This window comes from Emydura macquarii, unplaced genomic scaffold (genome assembly GCF_026122565.2).
Source record: "Emydura macquarii macquarii isolate MOO-44397 ecotype Brisbane River unplaced genomic scaffold, CSIRO-AGI_Emac_v2 contig_1876, whole genome shotgun sequence".
Classification (NCBI taxonomy): Eukaryota; Metazoa; Chordata; order Testudines; family Chelidae; genus Emydura; species Emydura macquarii.
In genome coordinates this window covers 20,548,580-20,573,525 of record NW_027132013.1, presented here as the reverse complement: position 1 = coordinate 20,573,525, position 24,946 = coordinate 20,548,580, and the positions used below count along the sequence as shown (strand labels likewise).

The 24,946-nt window shown below is 44.9% G+C and overlaps 1 protein-coding gene across 2 annotated transcripts in view; it reads right to left on the bottom strand.

Moving 5' to 3' along the window:
* PAPLN (papilin, proteoglycan like sulfated glycoprotein) overlaps positions 1 to 24,946 on the bottom strand; it is an 81,162-nt gene that overhangs the window by 36,581 nt on the left and 19,635 nt on the right. For both annotated transcript variants that reach the window (XM_067557863.1, XM_067557862.1), the window contains exons 2-7: positions 16,014 to 16,076; positions 7,334 to 7,449; positions 2,857 to 2,917; positions 1,973 to 2,075; positions 1,128 to 1,258; positions 631 to 754 (exon numbers count right to left, since the gene is read on the bottom strand). In XM_067557863.1, coding sequence (XP_067413964.1) covers positions 631 to 754; positions 1,128 to 1,258; positions 1,973 to 2,075; positions 2,857 to 2,917; positions 7,334 to 7,449; positions 16,014 to 16,070 — 592 coding nt within the window. In that variant the 5' untranslated portion in view covers positions 16,071 to 16,076. The remainder of the gene's footprint in view (positions 1 to 630; positions 755 to 1,127; positions 1,259 to 1,972; positions 2,076 to 2,856; positions 2,918 to 7,333; positions 7,450 to 16,013; positions 16,077 to 24,946) is intronic.

Sequence of the window (24,946 nt, the reverse complement as noted above, 5' to 3'; positions counted from 1 at the left end):
TTATCAGAGCATTGCACCATAACACCAATACCCTCAGGGGCCTGTTTAGGCTTCCATTACACACCCTGCTTTTCAGGGTTTCCCACCTCAGACATTTCAAAGTGCATCAGATTGAAACTCAGCAGATAAAGATTCACCCCAGTGCAATCCTTAGGCTGAAGTAGTTCAGAGCCAGCCAAATGTGGGAGAACCAGGTTCCAGTCCTGCTCCAAGTCTCCCACTCCTTTTGGGGGGTGCTGCAGACCTCAGGCAACTGGCTCTATTGCACAGAGCACTTCCAAAAGGCATGCTCAGTTAGTTCAATGGAGCCTCTCTCGTTTAGAAGAGTTGTAGCGTCTACAAGAGAGTAAGATCTGGGAAAGATACAGGGGGAGTGGGAGAACCTTATGGCTGCCATGGGAACTAGGAGAGGACCCCCAGTTAAAAGTGGTCAATATGTTTTCTAGTTCTAGAGCAGCAAAAAAGCAGTCTGTTGCATGGGTGGTTTGGGTGAGAGCACTGGTCTCATGGCTCCAGTAAACAGAGCGAGTGGATAACTCCACCAGCTCCACGCAAAGGGTCAGAACAAGTCTAGGCTTCACTCTGTCCTTCTCCCCTATTCACCCTTCTAGAAAATCCAGACTATTATACCTTTGGGGAGGTTAGGCACATCAAAAGTGCCCTTCACTTCGTAACAGGCCCTGCCATCTCCTCCACACTGCAGGCACTTGTCTTCCTTCTTGGCAGAATTGAGCATATTGTCACAGCCAACAGCCTGTCAAAGCACAATGGCATTAACGTGTTTAAACCAAAACCAGGGGATGGGGTGGCATGAAGAAAGAAAAGGCCAGGGCCTAGACTGCTCACTAGAAGAAAGATAAATTAGATAGCTCAGGGATTCAGTAGAAAGGGTGGATGGTCAGGGGCTGGTCGTTAGCTCTCTCCAAATGTCCACAGAAATGTATGCACATGATCCCCAGTCTTCCTTCAGTGCCCCAGAAACTGAAAGAGTTTCGTGTGTTGTCAGATAACAAGGGCATCATTTGGGAAGGGCTGGATAGAAAAAAGGGAAATGCCAGGAAGACTGACAGATGCACACTCCCTCCCTAACTCTCATAGAAAAGGAGTGAGGTGCTAGGATGACTTACTTGGCAGACTCCCGCTACACAGACATCCTGTTTGCCTGGCTCGCAGGGCGTCCCGTCAGTCACTGCTTCCTTGTGCCTGTAGTAGAAGTTCTCCCCCTTGGGAATACAGTTTAACTCACATTTATTGGGAGCTAAAAGGGAAGAAAAAAGCAGGGGTCATGTGACATGGTTAATCCCTTACAAACACCCCATGAGCCTGAAGCTGAAATGTGGGATCAGGCCAGGAAGAGTGGATTGCTATTAATATTAATGAATTGTTCCTACAGAATACATTCTGTAGTTTGAGGCTTTTCAGAGAAACAGAACAAATGTTAACACACAAATAACATGTCAACAAGCAAAGAGAGAAATTCTTCAGGTTGGCTTAAAAATCCCAATAACTCAGAGCTGACTGGGTGAATATGGAAAACAGCAGATCTCAATGGTTAGAGTAGGGAGCTGAGAGCTGGGACTTCCAATTTTTATTCCTGCCTCTGGACCTGGCTCTCGGAGTGTCTTTGAGCAAATCACCTGCAGCAAGATTTCTGGAAGTGTTGGAGCTTTGATTTTGGTGTGTCCAGCCTGAGGTCCCTTTTGCCTGATTTTCAAAGGTGTTGAACAGCTGCTGAGCAGCTTTCTGTGCCTCAGATTCCATGCCTCAAGGCAGCCCTTGCCTGAGATCTTGTACAACTGTTCTGGAAGATGATCCATTCCAACAGACACCTATAGCTGTTCCAGAAGAGGACAGACACCTATGCATTTAGGACCCTTTTTAGACAAAGACCTCCTACTTTCAGGCAAAGCCAAATACCCCCAAAGGTATAGGTGAGAGCCATCGAATAAGATTAAAACCTTGTACCAGTTACCTCCATAATAAGGAAGCCACTTGTATCTCTTTCCTTGGAATTCCGTCCCATCAAACTCAGCACACTGCTCTGCTCGAAAATCCCTGGAGCCCTCAGGGCAGCTCTGTGTGGGAAGAGAGAACCCAGTTGCACAAAGTTCTCACAGGGAGGAGGGGGATAAAGGAAAGGATCTCACTGGGGAGTGTTCCTCATAGCTTCCTCACAGACTGGGAATGACAAAGTCACTCCTGAATGCAGCTTTGACAGGTCTCCGCATTACTCTGTCACCAGGACAGGCCAGCTTCATTCTTATCTAGGTGGTTAGGGAACTGCTTCTTCCCAGACAAGTCTTTGGATGCGATCAAACTATAACCATGAACATCAACAGTATGGGTGTTTCCTGGTTTCTTTCCATGGCATTGTCCATACTAATCCAGACCCATCTCACAGTCACAGGATTCAACCCCAGAGCCCTAAACCTTTTCTCATGTTGTCTTCCCACTCCCCCCAGTCTCAAATGCAATCTGGATGATCCGTATGTGATGGGAATCTCTGAATAGGCTCTGCCTAACAGAGGGAATTCTCAAGGTAGCGAGTGGACACTGGGATTTTCAGAAAACTGAGGGTGAGATAATTGTAACTATACTAATCTCTACATGCTGCAATCACCAAGCAGAGGTGGTATGTGCCCAGAATCTATTGCACAAATTCTAGTCTGTGGCCTACTCATCTGTGAGCACACTCCCAAGCAAACAGTATTCACCAGCAATATTGGCACTGGTGTTCCTGGGGAGGAGAAGAAATCCCACCGGCACTGAGCAGGCTCATCACACGGCTTCTGAACAAAATTAAGCTCCTCAAGGAGAGGGAGCAGCAGGAAGGAGAGAGAGTACTGGGCACAGTACCTGAATATTGCATGAGCGATAGTTTCGAGTTGGTTCAATACAGTTAGACCCACCATCTGTCCTGAAAGACAGAGAAACAACATGAAGTAGTTCTGAAGACACTGTAAATATCACCCTCGTTGTTGTTGTTGTTAATAATCTCCAAGGCAACACTGAATTTATCCAGCACTTTGCGCACAGCGTGCAGCACTAATCACATTCCCTGTCCCAAAGAGCTAACAACCTAAGATATCCTATTTTTTTCTTACAAAACTGGATCCAGTATCTCTCAGTACATTCTCTTGCTGTGGATATAGTTATAGATACAGGTAGGGTACACACTTTGTTTTACCACGGTGTGGTTTTTAAATTTTCTAGGAGCAATGTTTTATTCACCAATTAGTGAAGGCAGTTTCTTTTGTTCTTTGTCAGGCTTTTTATTAACACGCATCTAGATGTATCTACCAGCACCTGTGTGGTACAGCATGTTTACCTGGGGTGATTAGGACTAGTCTCTGGATGGGAGGGCAATGCATATGAAGTCAGTGTGTGTGCACACTTCAAACCACCCTGCTGTTTACATTCACGCTGTTATTGGACTCATTAGCAGGAGAACAGAATGTGCCAAAGGGAAGGGAGGCAACTGTCTTCCCTGATTCTATATCTGACTCTCTCCAAAAGGGGAGGGAGAGAGATACAGCTCAATGCCTAACGAGTTAATGTCCAGGGAGAAATTGGATTTGAAAAAGCTATCCGTTGTGCCCCTCCTGCTAATCTCTCTGTCCATCATCTCAGCTCTTGTGCGACAGCAGGGCAGGTCACCAGGAATGCCGAGTCAGCAGAGAGAGACATAGGCCAGATCCTGAAACAAAGGGAAGCGGCATGCTTGGAGATATTGTTTTTGGAAATATTGCAGAACAACCAGAACTCTTATAAAAAGTTTCTTTAAAAAGGAGGTTGAGGAGCACAAAGGAGGCTGCCTATTTCGGCTTATGTTCTTTTTGGCTTTGACTACAGAAGGATTTTTCAGACCCATCATTATCAATGGGGGCATCTCTACTTGCTCAGGGAGGTTCAGTCATTGTTACCGCCATACTATCTACCCCTGCTTAGAAGGTTAGATGGCACAATGTTAACAGTGTCTGAACAATGGCTACCTTTCGGCTTCTGCAAGTGAAGCGGCACCTACTGGGAATCATGGTTCTGAAATAGAGCTGGCCAGAAAATAAAAATCCCTTCCTGTGAAAAATGTCATTTTGTGTGTGCGCGTGCGTGCTTGTGGGGGTCGGGGAGAGGGAAAGTGGACAACTTAAAAAAAATGCAAAATTCTTCATGGGAAGAGATTTCCAAATAAATTCTGTTTGGAGAGAATTGAAGGATTCATCAAAGAGAATCTGACTGAGGCTGCCAGAGGCCAAGCACCCCTGCTCTTCAACTTCTTGGCTCTGAGCCTCCCCCAACTCCTCTCTCTGACGGCAGGGAGGAGGAAATCAGGGTGGCTCAGCTTTCCCACCAGACAGGCAGCCAGGGCGGAGGGTGGCAGGAAGGCTGAGCACTGGGGATGTGGAGAGCATGGGCATTCAGGCTTCCAGCAGCGGCTGGAAGGGCCTTGTCAATTTTACTTTCTGTCTGAAGGAGAAAGTGAAATTGATAAGACCCTGCGTAGGCAGCAGAAAGAGGTTATTTCAGTTTTGCTGAAGGACAATCAGATTTTTTCTGGAAATCCCTTCCTACCAAATAAACAAACAAACAAACATTGTGTTTTTGACTTTTTCTCCCAATCTGGGATGAAATTTTCTTCAAAAACATGAATCTTTCTTTTTTTTTTTTTTTGCAGGAAAAGATTTTCCCCCTTTCTGGCCAGCTTGATTTCATGCCCACAGTTCCCAGTAGGTTCTGCCTCACCAAAGGAAGCAGTAATGTGGATATGTCTCAGGCACTGTTAATACCGTGTCATCAAAAATCATGTCCATTGAAAATATCTCACCAGCCCTAGTCTGAAAAATCTTAGCATAGACACAGCTTTCAGCTCTCAGGAGAAAGACAGGCACAGTGCTGTGCACCTCTCCCCCACAGGTCTTTCAGAGTCTCATAATCCCAACCAGAAAGACACCCTTTTGCCATCCTAGTCTTGTGCTCCAAACTCAACTTTTTTTGTCCAATTAACCTCAACCCTGCCAACGAAGTCATTCTCTTCTAGCATGGACATTTCAGACTGAAGTGAGCTCTGTTCAGAAAATTAGAAGAAAATCCCCATCAGGTTTATAATGAAAATTATGTCAAAACCTTCCTATGTAATGGAGTTTAACTGTGACTCTATTATATATGAGAGAAGGCCCCAAACGATAACCTCAGAAAAGAACTTCTCTCTCCCTGAATACGGAGCAGTTTGGATTTGTTCTCCTGGATCTGAACACATATCATAATTTTAGATATGGATAGGACTGAATACTGGAAAAGGTCTACTATCTGGATCCAGTGGGAACAGCTGGTTTCTCAAGATTTAAGATATTTGGGCTTGTAGACGATTCAGGTTCCGTGGGAGGCCACGGTGGCTCCCTACAAGGGGAATAGCTCACTCTTGGCGAGGGATTAGTCTTGTTAATTCGCCCTCAGGCCGGGCGAGTGAGCAAGAGTCTATTGCTCCAACCCCTAGCAGGGTGAGCAGGCAGATCGCTCAGGCCTCAGGCAAGGCGAGCAAGCAGGAGTCTATTGCTCCAACCCTTAGCAGGGTGAGCAGGCAGATCGCTCAGGCCTCAGGCAAGGCGAGCGAGCAGGAGTCTATTGCTCCAACCCCTAGGCAGGGTGAGCAGGCAGATCGCTCAGGCCTCAGGCAAGGCGAGCAAGCAGGAGTCTATTGCTCCAACCCTTAGCAGGGTGAGCAGGCAGATCGCTCAGGCCTCAGGCAAGGCGAGCGAGCAGGAGTCTATTGCTCCAACCCCTAGGCAGGGTGAGCAGGCAGATCGCTCAGGCCTCAGGCAAGGCGAGCAAGCAGGAGTCTATTGCTCCAACCCCTAGGCAGGGTGAGCAGGCAGATCGCTCAGGCCTCAGGCAAGGTGAGCGAACCAGGAGTCTAGTGCCCCAACCCCTAGGCAGGGTGAGCAGAGGCAGATCGCTCAGCGGGGGTCAGGAGAGCAATTCTCCTGGGGGTGGCTAGGGACGAGGGGAAGGGGAGGGGGACGCAGGCCCGCCCGTCTCCACTGCGTCCCAGCCCAGGGCCCTAGTAGTGGCAGAAGCGGCTGCCACTGTGCCGGCGGGGCTCCCGCCGCAACACACCGGCTATACGGCGGTTTCAGCCACAGGCCGTGGCTGTCCCTGGGCCACTTCCTCCCCACTGACCCTAGTACCTGTTTCCTCCGTGTCCCTAGGATAGTCCACCTGGTTTAGCGCCGTCAGTCCTTCCTCATCAATGGGGGGTAAGTCCGGGAGCTCCTCTTCAGGGGGCAGCTCCTCCAAGTCGTTGGAGGTGGGGAATGGCTCGGCCTCGGGCAGCTCCTCCAAGTCCTGGCCCGCTGCAGGGGGGGGCTCGGCGGCCGGCAGCTCCTCCAGATCTGGCCCGGCCTCCGGGGGTGTTCGCCACTCGGGCTGCTCTGGGGTCTCGGTCCAGTCAGGTGGTCCCAGAGCACGGCCCCGGGCTCGGGGCAACTCGGCCCAGTCGTCCTGGCCGGGTTGCTTTGTCCAGCTCCTCGAGGGCCCTATCCAGTCCCCAGTCCCAGGTGGGGCCGGGGTTCGGCGGCGGCGGCTAGGCTCTGGCCTAGGCCTCTGCTGGCGGGGCAGCACGTCTGCCTCCGGCAGCAGTCTGGGTCCTACTGAGCTCAGGGGCCAGGCTTTTATCCTTCCCCTTCCTGTTGGGGCCCCGCCCCGCGGCTGCCAATTGGCCTGGCCGCGTGGCCCTATCACGGCCCGGGTCTCCTGTTGCCGGGCAGACTCTGGGGCCGGGTGTGCGTTAGGCCAATCAGAGCTCTCTGGGCCTTCCCCAGGCTCTGGCTCCGTGGGAGGCCACGGTGGCTTCCTACAGGGCTGAAATTTTGACAGAAAAGCTGCTGCAATTTTGGCATCATCAAAACCAAATTTTAGCTTTTGTTGAGGTTTGAATCCACACTCCAAACCTTAAGAGCAAAACTTTAGGTCAGCTCCTAGGCTGCTGAAACTGGAAGCTCTATTGAGGTTAATGGAGCTATGCTGGTTTACCCTTGCCGAGGATCTGGCCCCATTCTGGATCCAAACATCTCCTCCCAGATCCATCCTATTTATACACAATACATTCCACTTCACCTAGATGAACTTACTGCAGGGAGAGCTGCTTATTTGAGATGCCTTTCAGAAAACAGATTTAGCCTTATTTTCATACAGAGAATAAGAGAAACCAAACTTCCCTTGATAAATGAGTGACAGCTCATTTCACCAAGAGACATTGGGAAGCTGCCCTGAGCTACCTGGTGATGCTCCTTATGGGAGGAGAAAGAGCTCAGTAACATAAAAAGAAGAAAGCCCTCACCTTTGCGAATAGCAGCGCCGCTGCTGAAAGCTGATGCCCCCACCACAGCTCCGACTGCACTCGCTCCATTCTCCCCAGCCCCCCCAGAAATCAGTCTGCCGCTTCGCCTTGCGGGCCTGCAAAAACCAAACATTCAAGTGAACGTGGTGACAGAGAACAAAAGCAGTAAAAGTGAACTAAACAATTACACCATGCTATATCAAGCAAAGGTATCGCCATTGCCTGTCCCTTGCTAATGGGTAAGGAGATAGAGAAAAATGGACATGAGCCGGGAAAGAAAAACCTTAAGTACTGGAAAAAGCATCTAGTGGTGCACACACACACACACCCACACGGGATCTCAAGCCTGAACATCTACACTGCAGTTTTATAGCCCCACAGACCGAGCCCCACAAGCATGAGTCACCTGACTTGGGCTCACCACGACCGTGATATGGGTCTTTTATTGCAGTGTAGCCATACAGGCCAACTCTATCCACACTCAATCCATTCAGCTGCCTCCTAGAAAGAATCCCAGCTCCTGAGGATGTTCACCTTTCTCTCCCAAAAGGCAAAAGATATGCTGATGTAGGCCATCCCAGCCCAGCTCAATAGAACCATCTACTCCTATATCCTGTCTCCAGGCCAGATTCTTAAGAGAAAGGCATAAAACACTTCCAATGCACATGTCGGCAATATGATTCTATGGAGGGACATTTTTTCTTGACTATCTCTGGTGATCACCACATGCTCTGAGGCATCAGTATTGATAGCCCTAATAATTTTTGTATTATAGATGGTATAAATGAGGCACGGGTGTCAAGGGAACCTAAATTTAGACTAGGATAAGCTACTGGTACTAAGTGCCATGCTATCAGTAAGAGAACATTGCCCCAGAAGTATATAAAATATTGTGGCTGGAGGAAATCTGGTCTACTGCAGTCAGCATGATCTGTACAAAGAAGGGTGTGGAACTCTGGCAGGGGAAAGATATGCTGATAAGGAATAATGATTGCACATATGCAAGGAGGTTAATTACTATGAAATTAATTGGAAGAAAGAAAGGAGAGACAACTGCACCACAGGGAGAGATGGGAGTCCTGGAGCAATAACACATTCTGGATTTAGAATGGTAATTGAAAAGAAGGTTTGTTACGAGGGTTGCAGGTCTGTGTCCATAGGGCTCTATAAATCCTGTGGTTGAGAGGGGCTAAGTGTGCTGCTTGGGCAATAAGCCAGTGTTGCTACCCAGAGGTTTATGGAGCTGAGACAGGTTGCAACAGGAGTCAGGAGCTGTCATTACAACCACTCCATTTCCTTTGTCCTTTAATTGTATAATTCTATCCAAAAAGCAATCAAGCTTGGCTGGCAGGTATTTATGAATCCAGGATGTCTACTGCTAATGGTTACATCCCTCTTAAGGGCCCAGAGTCTGGACTGCATCCAGGCTCTCTTGGGTACAGCTCAGGAAGGGAGTGGTGCAAAGGTGACTGTATCTTTGGGAATATATCCAAAGCTTCCCTAAACATTCCCTGGTACTTTAAATATGAACATACGTGGTAGCCAAATCTTAGGCTATTTACTGGCTGGCAGCAAAAGGCAGCAAAAGGCTACTAACCCCCTGTGTGCAGACTGCCACTGCAACACCTGTGCAATGAAGGCATGTGAACTCTTGATAAAGCTGGCATTTCCCTGTACCCAGACCTCTTCTGCCATTTGCATTCCAGGCATGAGTTCCTGCTGAAGAACAAGCTGTTGCAGGCTGGCACCACAACATGATGACATTGCTCATTGTGATCTTATGTTATGATACAATGTGTGTAAATGTGATGCGTCTAGCTCCCATGAGGATTTGTACACACCCTGCCTCTGAGAGCAACTCCAATATACACAGTACTCTAAGGAATCCAGGAAACGATCAGGATACAAAACAGAAGGACCTGTTGTACAAGGCACTGTGGGGAGAAGATATGAAACCTAACTGGGAGGGACAGAGAATGGTGTCAGTATGTATGTGGAGTTGGAGAAAGCCCTTCGTGGACTTCTTAGTTAGCTGCTCAGGCACATGAGACAGACAGATAGAGAAGTAAAGAGAGAAGACTGTGTACTTCAGACAGACAAAGTGGGTGCAGTAATATCTTATATCTCTTATAAGTATCATCTTCTACCGGTGAGAGACAAGCGTTCTCTGAAGTTTTCAGAGAAGAGCTCTGTGTGGCTCGAAAGCTTGTCTCTCTCACCAACAGAAATGATACTTATATAAGAGATATAAGATATTACTGCACCCACCTTGTCCCTCTAATAACCTGGGAGCAACAGGGCTTAAACTGTACTATATATTGCAGGCAGAGCACGGGCATATACCAGGCATAAAATTCCTGTTAAAGACACAATGGTTTTATAATTATAGCATCACTTAATGGCTAAGAAGGCAAATCCATTCTAAGGCCCTACTTTTCAGCCATTTAGGGCCTGATCCATGTCATCAGAAAAATTTTCATTGGCTTCCAAGAACTTTGAATCGGACCCTTTAAAAGTTTTCCAAAAAAACTGCAGCGGGCACTGTATTTAATCAGGCTTGCTCAGTTGGCAACTTTAAACATTGTGAACTGCTCTTCAAAACTCCTTCCTGGAAACTCATCCAAAAAATGTTACTTGAGCCGAAATTACTGGGTTTACAAGATTACTGGAACTTACTGAACCCAGTAATCCAATCATTAGACTCTATGTAGATCTGATACAAACTTTGCTTGTTTGGGCACATAAGCTTATTACCAAACAAAGAGGTGATGAAAAGTGCCCCCACCCTGGAGGACTGGCTGCACAATGTTATCGGCTGGAAGAGAAGGTATGGCTACCAACTTCAGTGGCTAAAGATTAACTTGGACTTGGTTCCCTACGTCTCACTGTCAAGGCATGCAGAACATCTTAGCATAAAACGACAATCATGCCCAGAGTCTGCATAGATCATTTATCACATCTAGTTTGATCTTTGTATTTCTTAGCTAGCTTTCCCCATGCTTTTGTTTGCTAAATCTGTTAACTGAGGTTAGCAAACAGTTCCTTGCATCAAGTGTATCTTTATACCGATACACCCTTGAAATCTAACCAAGGGCAAACATTTCCATTTGGCTATTGTGGAGATATCGGATTGTGGGTTTGTGGGAACAGTTATTTCAATACAAAAATATTCTGATCCTTCGGTGTTGATCTTAGGTTATTTCATAATGGATTCACTGAGAGTCCATTCTTGCCCATGTATGGCGTCCCCAGCAAGGAGTGTGACTTTGCTATGTTTCCATAATAATTGGCTGAGAAACAAAGACGTTATCAAAGACAAAAAATGGTGTTAATGGGCACAACCCCAGGTGATGGATTGCATGGTCTTTGGGGCTTGGACCATGTCTTCCTCTGCACTTGGAAAAACCCTAGCCCCTTTGGGAGCATTACAATAATTTAAGTAATAATAATCTGCATGTCATTTTCCTGAGTGACTGAAGGTCCAATCCTACAAGATGCTGATCCTTCAACTCGTATTGCCTTGAAAGAGAGTTGAGGGTGCTCAGCGTCTCACAGGCCTATATTGTAGAAATATGACAAGTGCAGTTATCTCAGTATTTGTAGATGGACTGATTTTGGATATACAGCTCGCTACACCAATAGCCTAAAACAAAGCAAATAAGAATGAAATGCATCTGTCCTATATAAACAGGCAAAAGGAAAGCACTCAACACAGAGTGCTGCAGGCAGCTGATGCTGCAAGCAGGAGTCCATCTTCTGTCTTCTAGTGCTGCCTGTGTGTATTGTAGACAGCAAGTAAATTTCGGCTCACTCTGGCAGCAAGGCTCACCCGGCTCAGGCTGGACCCAGACAATCGTTTCTGGTAATTTTGTCTTAACTCCTTATTGTTCTTGCCTCTAAGACACAACATGTTTATAAAGAGCTTTCAAGGCAAAAAGTTCTAAGTATTATTATTATGAATAATACAAAAGTCATCAAGGAAATGCATTCGAACAAAACACGAACAACTAGAACAAGGTAGAGTGAACAAGATGGTGACAGCAGGAGATGAAACACTAAATGGTACAGAAGTAATAAGCACCATATAAAAGAACATCACATTAACCTATAAATGTAGGTGTAAATGTAGAGATACCAGTGGAAAACAGGAATCTCCTGATTAATGCACACTGGGCAGGATTTTCAACCAGGCCTCAGAACAGCCTACCTGAATGGCCAGATCATAAACCCCTTACAGTGATGAGCAGTTTACACACTGGAATAGCCCAAGTGACTTCAGTGGGACGGCTTTGATGAGTAACTGCCACCAGCATGGGTACACGGGTTGTAATCTGGCACAAAAGGAAATGTGGGTGCAGAAAACAGAGAGCAGTTATTTGTAGGCACAAAATTACACTGCAAAAATGGAAGCCAGCATGAGGCCTTGCTGAAAATCAGGCCCATTATGTGCCGAACAACCCTCAGCATGATCATTAAAACCAGCATAGCCAAGAGGGAAGGATTACTCATGTGCAAGACCTTGAGAGACCGACTGCCATCTGAGACCTTGTCTACAGTAGGAAAATTCATTCTGATTTCCAGAGGCACAGCTCCACATGCCATAGCAATGGTGGAAGCTGTTCTGTAGACAGAGCTCAGACAGTTTTGCTGTTGTCTTATCTCCCCCTGATCGGAGAGTCAGGGATAAAAATGCCTCAATCTTAGCCTCCACCATTACTACCATTGGTCCCAACTTTCCTAGTATAGAAGCAGCTTTGGGCCTTGTCTACAATGAGGAGGATCTTAAATTCCATTTGTCTGTGTAGTCCATCTGTCCTGTCTTGTCTGACACCTAGAATGTAAGCTGCAGGGGGCAGGGGCTGTCATCGTTGTCACTTGTCTATACAGCATCTAGCACAATGGGTCTGTATCCTGCACCTGGGCACTACAGTAATACAAACAACAGAGAAGATGCTGGTAACTGAGGTGGTCTCCTTTCTTGGTCCCCTCTATGGAGCCTGGGGTCCCTTGTGTGTGGGGTAGAGGAGAGAGCGAGATCCTGCAGGTTCTGCTTGGTACCAGCATCTCCATGTTCTGGCTGGCCAGGAGGAGAGGCAAAGTCTGGGACATCAGGTGCTGCTGGGGATGGAGCACTGGGAGAGAAACTCATAGTAGGCAGCTGGTGCTGCAGCAGGAGTTCCTCCTAGCGCTGCCTATTGCAGGCAGCAGCTAAATCCAGCTCACTCTGGCCATGAATCTCAGACACCCTGCTGAGGTTAGACCCAGACAACAGTCTCAATTGTCCCCCCGATCATGGCCCTGCCAGCGCCCCTGTTATCTGCTGCTTTCTCTGGTCTAACAGTTGATGTCATTAAAATAAAAAAGTTTGCCTACTCCAGACTAAAACTGGGACCATGAAAAGGGAGAAAAGAAGGAAAACAGCAGCCACTAGGATACCCTCTTCAATCAAATCAGTTTAAGGGAGTCCTGTTCATATATGCACAAATCCCTGCCTGCAGCTCAAATCCAGTTGAATTCTATGCATGTTGTTGTTACCAGTATTGTTTCTAAGTCCATGCTCTTGAGCTCCACCTACGCTGTAGGCAGTCTGTTTTAAAGCAACTTCATCACATCCAGTCAGTGCAGGCAGGCAACATGTGTCCTTCAGGGCATGTGGTTCATTGTCAGAAGGCTTCTCCCCAAATTCCCCCTCCCAGCCAATGATTCCGGGGAATTTCAGATGCCAGCAGACTGTACTTTTTGTAGAAAGTTTTGTAGTTTTGGGTAGGCACACCATCAATTTTGGAACACACTGGGCCCAATCCTACTCTCAGCCATGTCAGTGCTCAAACTCCCATTAACTTCAGTGGGAGCAGATTCAGATCCATGACATGATTCGTCAACCTCCACTCACTTTTCTCAGAGCTGAGACAGCTGGATTTTCCACAACATTCAGAGCTACTGAAAGAGGGGTATAATCACTGTGTCCACATACACCTTTTTCAGCACCCCTTCATACATCCTCTTTATGCACATCTCCTCTTACTGCTAATCCATGAAGCCATAAGGGGTTTGCTGTCATATGCTAGCCTGTCCATGCACCCATTCAGCTGAGGAATTGTAGCAATCAGCCAATGACATTATGGGAGCAAGGTAGGACACATAGCTTCTTTTTCAGGGATTGGTGCGGGAGGCCGGAGAATTAATTTGATTAATTTTATTGCCATGAAAATGTTAAAAGGCAAATATAGTGCAGGCAGGCAAAGCACAAGCCTCTCGCATACAGCTCTACCAGAACCCCTCCATCTGAGCTGCAACATCTGTATTATTCAATCCCCTACACAGCTCTGGCAATGGACATCTTTACTGACTTGACACCCCAACAGTGTTTCAATCCTAGCATTCCCTGCACAGTTCTGCAAATTCATATCAAGCTGATCTGCCAATACACCCGCTATTTCAGTTCTGGGTCCCTCAAAGTTTTGTCAATATATCTTAGTACTTCCCTACAGTACCCTGCTCTTCCAATCCTGCATTTATTCTGAGCAAAGACATGCCCAATAATATAGACATGTTGGATTTGAGACTAAGCAGGAACACACGTCACTTATGACATATGTGAAACATGAAAATAGGTTTCAAGAAGTAAAATACTATTTAGAATTATTAAATTATACAGCAGCAAAAGTGTGCTTGTGTTTTGGGGAGTTACCTTCCGTGCTAGCTAGCCCCTTCTAGAAGGCTACATGTAGAAAGGTTTTAATTCATTTTCTGGTTTAGCTTTCCAGCAAATGGAACGGTGACTCCTGAAGTTCCATCCTTCTGGCACCTCTAAGGAATGTTCTGAATTGGGGCTCTTTTAAAGAAGGAACTCTGGGAATGAGCCAATGTCAGCTGGTGGAGCATGGACTTTTGACTTGGAGCGTCTATAGATGAAGGAACATGAGCAGTAACCTGATATTAGCTGTTTAATGGCCCATTTGGAAGAGATGTGCTCGACAGTAGTGATCACAGGTGTTCATCCAGATGTGTTTCTGCAAGGGCCCTGATTTGTTACTCAACCCTTGACCGAACACTGTGCATTTTTATAACATGAAATGTCAATAGCCTCCAGCAGTGAGGACTGCCTATGCTCTGATTCATCAGAAAAACTTCTCTGTGTCTCTAGGCAAAAGGCTGAGACCTGTTTACAACAGACGAGTTTGTGTATCTACAATGAAGTCCTCATGTGGTTAGTTTTTTTCCCCACACTGCCATGTCACTAAACAGCTCTCCAAGCTCCCCTTCGGGTGCCATTAACTCCAGAGATCCATGCAACTCTGACAAGGTTGAATCACCTTTCTACAAATATAACCAACCATGTCACCCAACTCCTATTCTACATGAGATTTGTTCGACAGTGAACCAAAACAACAGTTCCTGCCTCAGCAGCAGGACTGCTGTGTGATTAGCTCCTACTATGTCAGAAGAGGAGGAAGAGAGCTCCATACTTCAAAGATACAATACCTTTCATTAGAGAAAAACTGTCCTTCCTGCAGAGTGTTTAAATGCACCTTCCAATTCAGATATTTTCAAATTCTCACTGATCTCTGCAGCCGCAAGAATCACAGATAGGAGGGATGGAGGAGGAACACAATTCCATGTGAGGCAAATTAAGCATGAAATTCTTTTTATTACTATGAGGAGTTATGCCTTTAATCTGTCATGGAAAGAACCAGTTGAATGTGTTGGTGCTTCCATTCCTCTCTCAGTTCTTAAAAAACTTCTCCTCACACCACCGTAGATGGGCAGTTTCAGCATCCAATGTGGCTCTCCCACCACAGACACACTTAAGGACAGGCTGTTAAACTTCCCCTCTCCTCCAGATACACCACCATTTCCATCCATTACATATTCTTTCAAGAGAAGTTACTGACTTTAGGACACAGTGTATAATACCAGAGACGAGCTGCCTAAAGTCATCCCCAGTGATTTGCCCACTTCCGGGACAATGTGACGTGTTGCTCATATGGGATGAACTTTTTTGGCTTTTTTTTTTTTTTGGCCAAAGGTGCTGGTTTTGAGCCAATTGTGTGAGCAGCTAGCAGGGAGAGAGAGTGCAGCTAGCTGATAGACCTTCTAATGCAATGACTAGCACATGCGTGTACCACTATCCTCTATTAGATACTAGAAAATCAGACTTGCTCAAGTGTAGGTGATCTAGTTCCCGGCTATTGGCTGGAGGTGCAGAGGATACAAGCCCTGCAACAGCTAACAGAGATTCTCCTTTATCTCAAGTGGCAGAAGCCTGTAGTTTTGGAGCAGAAGGGTGAGAGGTCTAGCCCTACTGATGACAGCCATGAGGTCTAGGTCATAAATTGTTTAATTCCATGTAGCCACAGAAATACCTACCAGTGACTTATTATTAAAATTGCAAGAATAGACTTTCTAACGTATATACCTCAGTGTGTGTGCTGGCTGGGCCCCCATGACCTCGGTGGAGACATGGAGGAGAGATACAACATCAAGGGTATATCAGTCAAATATTAACTTCAAGTGCATTTATGTAGGGTACATTGTTATTATATAGCCATTTTCAAGCAGGACACCCGTTATCCCAAGTTCTCTACAAACATTTCGGCTGCCAAAGTGGAAACCCTCTACCCCAAGTTTCATCCCATCCCTGGAAACAGCCCCTCTTGAGAAAATGTCCTTAACTTACTGAAGATGCAGGAAGCGGCATCACTGTTAGTGTGAGCAGGAGGAACAAGTTCTTCATCTTCCTCTGTGGAAAAAGAGAGTATTGGTCAGAACTGCTCCTTTCTTGCCCTTCATGGCTAGAACTCCCTGTGGAGCACAGATCGCCGGGGGGCGGGGGCGGGTTGGCCTGGTGGGAGAGCTGTTGAAAGGGACCATGGAGTAAAATAAAGATTCAACATAAAAAGACACTGGACTGAAACCAAAGGCAAGTAAAAGGTAGTTTTGTCACTATGTATCCCAGACAAACCAAGGCAACTGTGGAGACTGAAATTATCCTCCACAGAAAGCTAGCATGTAATTACTGATCCCCAGCATTTCTCCTAAACTTGCCTTTGGCATAATGAGATCATCACCACAGGGCCTGCGGGGAGATGGAGACACATGCTGTCTCTTGTCCTCCCACCCACCCATGTATACATACAACATACCTTTTTTAAAAAAAACAAAAACAAAACCCACCTTGTATTTAAAATAATAAAAGTTCTGACTTCAACCAATCAAAACTAGGAAATTCCCAGATTAAAGATTCTTTCTGCATCTCTGATTCACCCTATTTAGGTTGGAGGAGTTTCAGGAGCAGGGTCGTAGAATACAGGAGGTGATCTTACATGTCTAAAATCTTCAAACTTAGCTGTCTCAAGTTAGACATGTAAATCCATATTTAGGTCTCTAAAGATCTAGCCTGATTTTGGAGAGGTGCTTACCCCCTGCCACTGCCTTTGAAATCAATGGGAATTGTCAGCTGCCTACATTTATTTAGATGCCTAATATGGATTCAAGTGTCTAGCTTTAGGCACCCAAGTTTAAAAATTTTGGCCCATATGAAGTGCACCAGGACACAGGAGTTTGAGTGAAGAGTTGAATATGGAAAGTTTAGAGGGAACATTGTTACAGCAGGATCAAACACCTGACTGGATGAGATGTATTGTCAGATGTGGGCTCCTTAGCAAGATGCTAAATACCGTATTTAAGATACTCAAGCTGCATGAGTATTTATTATTTGCCAAGCCCATCCAGCAGCGCCTTTGGCCTACAGCGTTCCAAAGTCACAGGGCTTGCCTGCACTAGCACAATCACAGCAAGTAAATACTGCTCTCACACACTGTTCCCCCCTCCAGGTTTCCCCAGAGATGTTGTTTAGTAGTGAGGAGAGTGTATGGGGTCTCTTCACCACTCCAGCACAGGCCCTGAACATGTGCAGCTTATATTTCTCAGAGCAAACTTCTTCTTTTGAGTATTAATGCCATTTCATCCATTCTAACTCCCATGCCACTCAGTGCCCTTCCCACTAAAGACAATAGCCACAAAAAGGGTCATTCCAGCCACTAGGGATTGTCAACAGTGCTCAAATTATAGGAGGAGTGGGAGAACCAATCCCCTTTATGACTTTTAGCTCTATCTCATTTTTGTTTAATGGCCCCCTTACTTCTTACTACTGTTTAAATAAAATCAAGGCACTGACATTCATGGGCCCCGGAGCACTGATTGCCAGAATCCAGAGATGCCTTGCTCAAGCCATCTTTCCTCTTCACCAGCCCCAGAAAGTAAGAGTGACATAAGAGCCGCTACATGGGTTCTGTGCCTCCCACACATTTCTTCCTTGTCTAGCATAGAAATGGACCTAAGCCATAATTTTTAGCCTGACTGTCACTTTAATATCCTGTCCCTTAATAGAAATACGTAACACACACTATTAGTTCCAAGTTCCCCATTGGCTGAGATGAAGAATTTAGATTACTTGTATTATTGAGAATAGTGCTAATAATTATTAATAAATAAGATTATCTAGATTAAAATCTTTGCTGCAAGCAAGTATCAAGTCAAGAAAAAACAAATAAAAAACAAACAAACAAACGACACCTGAAAGCAATGGCCCAGTGCTGCTGCCCAAATGTAGCATTTTTTTTTTTTTTGGATGCTCCCAAAGTTGCTTCGAGACAGGAAGCTGCTCTGCTGGGGATTTCTCAGCTGCTGCACAATTTCCATGCAGGGCCATGACTTGTGTATTTGGGGGTTATCCCACTGCTCTTATCTGACGCACACCAGATAACATAACATACTAAAATGCATTAAACATATGCTCATGGGTTCTGGCAATGCCCAATATCCAGTCTATTGGGGCAGAAAGATTTGCTCTTTAACATTTCTTCCATGGGCCTTAGAACTACAAAGTCCCTGGAGGAATCCAGCTATACTAAAAGAGAAAACCAGCATGAAGAACTCTCTCTCAAAACTAACTATGTAGATCATGAAAAAACGGAACTTCATGGGAGTTTTTTAGATGGACTTCAGTAGGCTCTGGATCAAGCCCCTAGTCCTTCCTCTGGGAGTAGCGGAGGATTGTGCACCACTGTATATGAGAATCTGTCGCACGCTCTATGTTCACATTTTCACTTTTTTATATTCTTCAAGTCTAGGGGGAAATGGCCTTGACATTCTCCCAAGAAATATTATTTTGGCATTCCCATCCCAACCAATCTACTAACTTCTGACTGAAGTGGTGGAAGGGAAGTAGAAGGCTCGCTTTAGCCAAGCAAATCCTGCACAGAGCAATCCGGAAATAGGAGTCAGGTCTTGTGTGATCACAGCTACAACAAACTTGTTTTCCTAATGCCTCCCTCAGTTATAATGTTCAGGAAAGACCATATATCATGTTCCTGACCAGGACTTTGAAACAACCACAGGTCAGGACAGTCACTGAATAATCCCAGGTCTCCAAAGAAACGAGACTCTGCATGCTGGGACAAGACCCTGAGTGAGTTTCAATTAATTCCAGTGATATGCCTGGCCATCCTGACAGATTCAGTAAGCTTATTTGTTCTGTCTTTTAACACTGAGTCTGAATGTAAGAATTAAAAGCTCTTACTAACCTAGATCACAGTAGCAGCACTGTTCATTTCCTTTTCCACCTTGCATTGGAAGTATGGGGTACAGCTCTTCTGCATTTGGGCTGTGAACCGAAGCTATGGGAACTGACTGGCCCAGTGCTGCTGCCCTGTGTGCCTCCTGTCCCATTATAATTCCATACACATTTTCTTAGGATTCAAAAAAAACCCTCCTTTTTCTCATTGTGTTCTGAAACTGCATGGTCTCTCCTTCCACCTCCCTCCATCCAAGAGCAACAGCAGAGCCTAAGGGAAAGTGGTGATTTTAGGCATGGAATGTGAAACAGCTGTTGGGAAACTCACATATGAACATTTCTGCCACAGAGCAGAATCCTGGTCACACTAGGAACAAGTATAAGAGGAATCAGTTTGGCATAAATAAGCAACCTGAACCTTTGCCCAGAACTAGAGAAGGGTCTGACCAAAACCACAGCTCTGAATATTGCTGAAGGATCCCAGCTTTGTGGCTGCCTATCTTCAGAACAAACCTCTCAGATTAGAATGGTGAAAGGGATGAACAAGGGCTTTGGATCCAACCACCCAAACTTGGTTGAAGTTTGGGCCCAGAACCAGGCTTTGAGACTGTTTCTTTCTCTGTAATGGGCCAAACCAACATCCCAGCACCAAATACCCTGAATGTTGGGCATGATCTGATCTGAGTCTGAATTTAGCAGCTGTGGGCCACCCATCTCTATCCTGAGAACTCAAACCGAGCCCCACATCTGAACCTTTTTGAGATTTGAAAGGGTTTGTATAATCTTTCACAAAGTGAACATCTCTGCTTTGGCTGGGACAATTCTGCACTTCCTGCTTCCAGCTGGGCCTGGAAGCAGAAGTGCCAGAATACTAACTAGTAGGGCCTGTTTGGTTTGAATCCAGCCTGACCAGAATGAGATCCCACCAGTTTCATAAAAGATGGTGCAGGTGACATTTTCAGCCCAGCTGTGCAGTCCCAAGAGGCTGGGACAAGCATCCAGACTCTAGGGTTTAACACTGAACTCCCCCCATGCTGAAGCTTTTGAGGTTCACCCGTTGCTAGGAATTAGGAGGCCTGGAAAGGGCTGATGGACTGCACTGCAGCAGCACCTCCCCCATAGCTTTGACTATACCAGTGGGATACTGTGGCAATGAAAACTAGAAACTCAGTGAATCTCATTTCATTACAAACTCCAAACTTGGACCTGGCTCAACAAGGTTGCAAACCTTTCAGCAAGCTTGAGTCTCAGTCCCAGTCCAAGTTATAACTTCATGTGGGATCCTGGGCAACTTTACCCAGCTCTATGGGTGTCTGCCTAAATTGCTTGTGCAAAAATCATATCTGCATGTACAAATGAGGCCACAGGCGTTCAGGAGGGTCACTGCATACCATGCCCTTTTGGACAGGAAGAATTGGCTGACACGATTTAGGCAGCTGCTTTTTAAAATGGTTTCCCCGTATCTGTTTTTTTTTTTTTTTTTTTTAACTATATCCTTTCACAAAAATCATTGGACAGCCAGTAATGCCTGGTTCTGCTTTTCATGATAAACTTTTTCCCCCAGTCAATAGGTCCAGAGTTGAGGCTGAAGTTAACTTCCCATTATATTCAATCCCCCAATCTTCTCCCTAAAAACCCTTTACATTTCAAATAACCTCTCTCATTCCAGGACAGATTTTCTTAGAAGTGTGAAAAAAGACCAACCAACCAACCAGAACGGGAGTTTTAAAATTAAGGCGTTTGATTCCTTAGTGGGTATTGTCATAGCTGAAAGTTTACATAAATGAAGGATCTGGCCCATGATGTTTTTAAAAAGCCTCTAAAAAGTTTCCTTGCTTATTTTCTTAAAATGTTCCTAACTTTTGTTTTGCTCACCGTATCACCAGTGTGGCTCAACTCCACATTTCTTTTGGCTTGCTGGCCTTGTCAGGGAGAATCAAATACCTTTTTTAGGGTTTGTGGAGGGATTAGCAAAGGAATTAGAGATGTAATATGAAGAGCATCAGATGGGGTGAACACATCCTATATGGAGCTAGGCAACTAGGGGGTGGGAGAAGAAGGTCTGAGGACCAAACCAGGAAGCATTGAGAAACTATTGTCTGCATTAGTCAGGAGGATTATATTGGGTACAAGAGACTTCTTAACTTAATGGCAGTTTATTTTCTCCCCTACCTGAAGCAAACTGTCCTTTGTTTGACATTTTTCTCTGTCTTTGACCAAGCCCTTTGGGCCAGGGTGGAGAAATACTCTGTATAGAAAACGAGTGTGTGTGTGTTAAAGTGCAGGATATTGTATTGTTTTCCCTTCCCACTCTCCTGTTACCTTGGCTAAGGCCTGGAACACACTCATACAGAGCAGTTTTAAATCAATGTTTAAAATTGTAAAATGTTTGTACATACAGTCTGGCTGGCTGCAGAGGCGAGGAGGGAATGGAGGGATAGAGCATAGCTAGGAGACCAGAAGGTAAAATGTGGTGCCACTTGTTGAGAGAGGTTTATGTGATAGTGGGGAACTGGCTGGATCTCCTAACTCTTCATTTCCACACTTGTTAATGTGTGAACTTCTTTAAAAAGGTGCAGGATTCTAAAGACAGTAATTTTATTTTTGCATTAGCCAACACAAACACACTTTCAGCCTTAACTTTTTTCTTAAATGAAGTTAAGTTTTGGAATTTAAGTTTTTAGATTTGAGGTGAATCCTGAACTTAAAATAAGATACGGATGGTTGCAGCAGAAATAAGAGCACACTCTTACTTCATGGTTGAGTGCAGGCGCTTTGTAAACTTCCCGTGCACAGCTGTCAACATACTTTAATCTCAACCTGCAGCACCGCCTGCTATTCTAACTGGGAACCTATGCAGCTCTGACAACACACCTAAATCTTGACCTGCAGCACCTCATGCTATGCCAGCCCTGTCCTCCCCTATAGCTCTACCAATGCACTTCAATTCTGATGTGAACCTTGCCTGACTATTCCTCACCTGTGAGTAAAGCTATATTGTGGTTTTGTATTAAGGACTGAGGTCTAAACTAAGATAGCCAGACAAGCTTGTGAACCAGTTAGTACTGAGGTCTCCAGAGGTGAAAGGCTAGAGTACTGCTCTGTTACTCTGACACCTAAATCCCCTGTAAATTGGGAGGGAGAGAAAGTGGGATCTGGGACACGGTTCATAATAGACATACAACTGTATCTAGATCACTGATATGGCCCACCAAAACTGACTGCATTATCACAAAGGACTCTTAACAATGACAAGCTTGGCAGAACTTTAGGAGAATCAAGAGTAACTCATGGCGGACACTGGACCTGTGAATCAGAAACAGGCATGGACAGGCAGACAAGTAGATTTTACAATCCCACCATGTAGGGACTGAAACAAAAAAAAACTGAAAAAGCATCAGTTGCATTAACAGCGGTCAGATTCTGGCACCTCCTGTTCAAGGGGATTCCACAGTGAGGCTTAACCCTCATACACCCAGCCAAGGGGTAGGATGGCAATGGGAGATGAGGAGATGTCTTTGCAGAAATTGGACATCTGCTTCTTTCCCACCCCATGAAATCCATAGTACAGTTATATTAGCGATGTAGCTCAAACACATTTGCATGCATGCCTTGTGCATCAGAGAAAAGGTGGTGGTTGTCCCAGTCTGTAGTTTTCCATTACAAGGGCCAACATGATATTTCTTGAGGATATTAATAGGCAGACAATAAGCTATCTGTTCAGATTTAGCCTTCTGCAACAAGCCTTCCATAGTTAAGGTTGCAACCAAGGTTTCATTATGAACTTTTAAAAATAAAGATTTAATTATAACTTGCAGTTTAGTAGTCTCACTGACTATACATATTGATTAAGTCTCTATTACATTCCCCCATGTAAAAAATTTAATTTAGACAGCTAATGTTGTTACAAGACACAACAGAACAAATTTATAGAAAATACATGACAAGAGAATTAAAATAAAAAAATCCTAAGCATTGAAAAGAATGAAAAACACTAGCTAAGGACTTACATTCATATTCTAATACTGCTATGGGTCATTACTTTGAGGTTTGGACAGATTAGGAAAATGAGTGGTGTTTTAAAATTTTAGCTAATGTGTATTAACTAACCTGATTTTAAACACTAGCACTGAGTGTAGACAAAGGCAGTGATGTTTAAAAACTTGTTAGCTGGCTATGGTTAACACCCTTAGGCTCAAACTTTGGGAAACTGCTTAAGAAGCTAAACAGAGTCTAGATGCTGGGGAACTGTCCCCAATTAAACTATTCCCCTCTCTCTCCCCAATCAAAACAAAAACAAAACAAAAAATCAAAGACTATTTTCTGAACCATACAAGTATTTTAAAAGTACTTCAAGTGTAAACTTTAAAATAATCTGAACTGTTTTCTTCCTTTGTTTGCACCTGTCAGGCTGAATTCTTCTCTCCCTTAGTGGTGTAAATCAGAAATATATCATTTGAAGTAAATGGAGTTACACCAGTTTTACATTGCTGTGTAAGTGAGAGGAGACTAAAGCTAGCAGGACTGAAAAATCCTTTTGGCTCTACTACAGAAAGTTAAGAGGCAGTACCTGTGCTAGGAGAAATAGAACTTCAGTCTCCAGGGCTGCCAGCCCAGCATCTTTCAGCAGTTGCTAAAAATTAACTTTAAAAAAATAGCCTTATAAGTGTGAGATCACTCCTGGCACTGCAGTGTGATATGAAAGGAAGCACATATGTGATGGTGTGATCAGAGAGAAATGATAACTATGTCATCTAAAAATAAACCCGCTGTTTGGTCTGCAAAGACCCATCAGTGTACTTCCCCAGCCACAGCCAGAGCCCAGCATTCACTGCTCTAAAAGCTAAGTAGCAAAATAAACAATCTATGGGTGGTACAGTTTTTCCAGACATCACGGGTTTGCATTTTAAGTGTGTTTGTGCTTGTATTTGCATGAGTGAGCAGGAATACTTGGTTTATACATATGCACGAGCACATGTGTGGTTAACCGTCCAGTTCCATTCATATATGCCCCTCTTCAGAAACCCAGAGGCGCCTATTAGTCACTGTCAGAAATAGGATACTGGACTGAGATGGACCATTGGTCTGACCCAATAATGGAGCCAAGAAAGAGACCACCTTTGGAGGGACATACACACAATGAGTTTTGCAGAGCACAGATTACAATGAAAGAAGGCTCTGTTATCCCCACAGAACAGTGAGTAAATCCCTCAGGATTTAGGGACACCTTTAAGCATTTAGGTATGGCTGTACTGGATCAGACCAATGGTTCATTTAGCATCAGTATACTTCCATTAACTGTAACCAATATTGGATGCTTCAAAAGGAATTGATGTCTACCCTGCGATAAAATACCTGCAGGTGCCTGACTCAGATTCACAGGGCTCGGGTTATGGTGCTATAACATTGCAGTGAAGCCATTCAGGCTCGGGCTGAAGCAGTATTATGCCTCTAGGAGAAAAATTATTCCGGATCTTAACTGGTAATGAACCTATAGTCTGAAATGAGAAGACTGATAACCCTTATATTCCCATCCTAGGTGCTGTAATTCCAGATGCTATTCTTATTCACAGAAACAGCTTGTTCTTTTATGAGATTTAGTATTTGCACATGCTGTGCTCTGAAGAATCACAAGGCACAGACTTTTAACTAAGTGCTTAACATTTTACAGAGAGGCTCTAAAGAGTGAGATAACCACCAGCAACCTAATAAGTAAACCCTGCAGGGTAGGGATTATCTCTTTTTTATGTTTGTACAGCACCCAGAACAATTGTGCCTGCCCTGAATCCAGATTGGAGCCTTTGGGCACTATCATAATTAAAGTATTTATTAATAATAAACTCCCAAGTTCCTCTACAGAGTAGCTGGGTCTCTACACTAAACACAAAGGCAGCAACCATGTATCACCTTTCCTAGCACTTCCAGCAAATTGGAACACAGTTACTCACATGCACTCCTGCTGCGTCCACGTGCATATCTTGTGAGATAACTCACCCCTTAATGACCAGATGAATGGACACTACAGAACACTTACA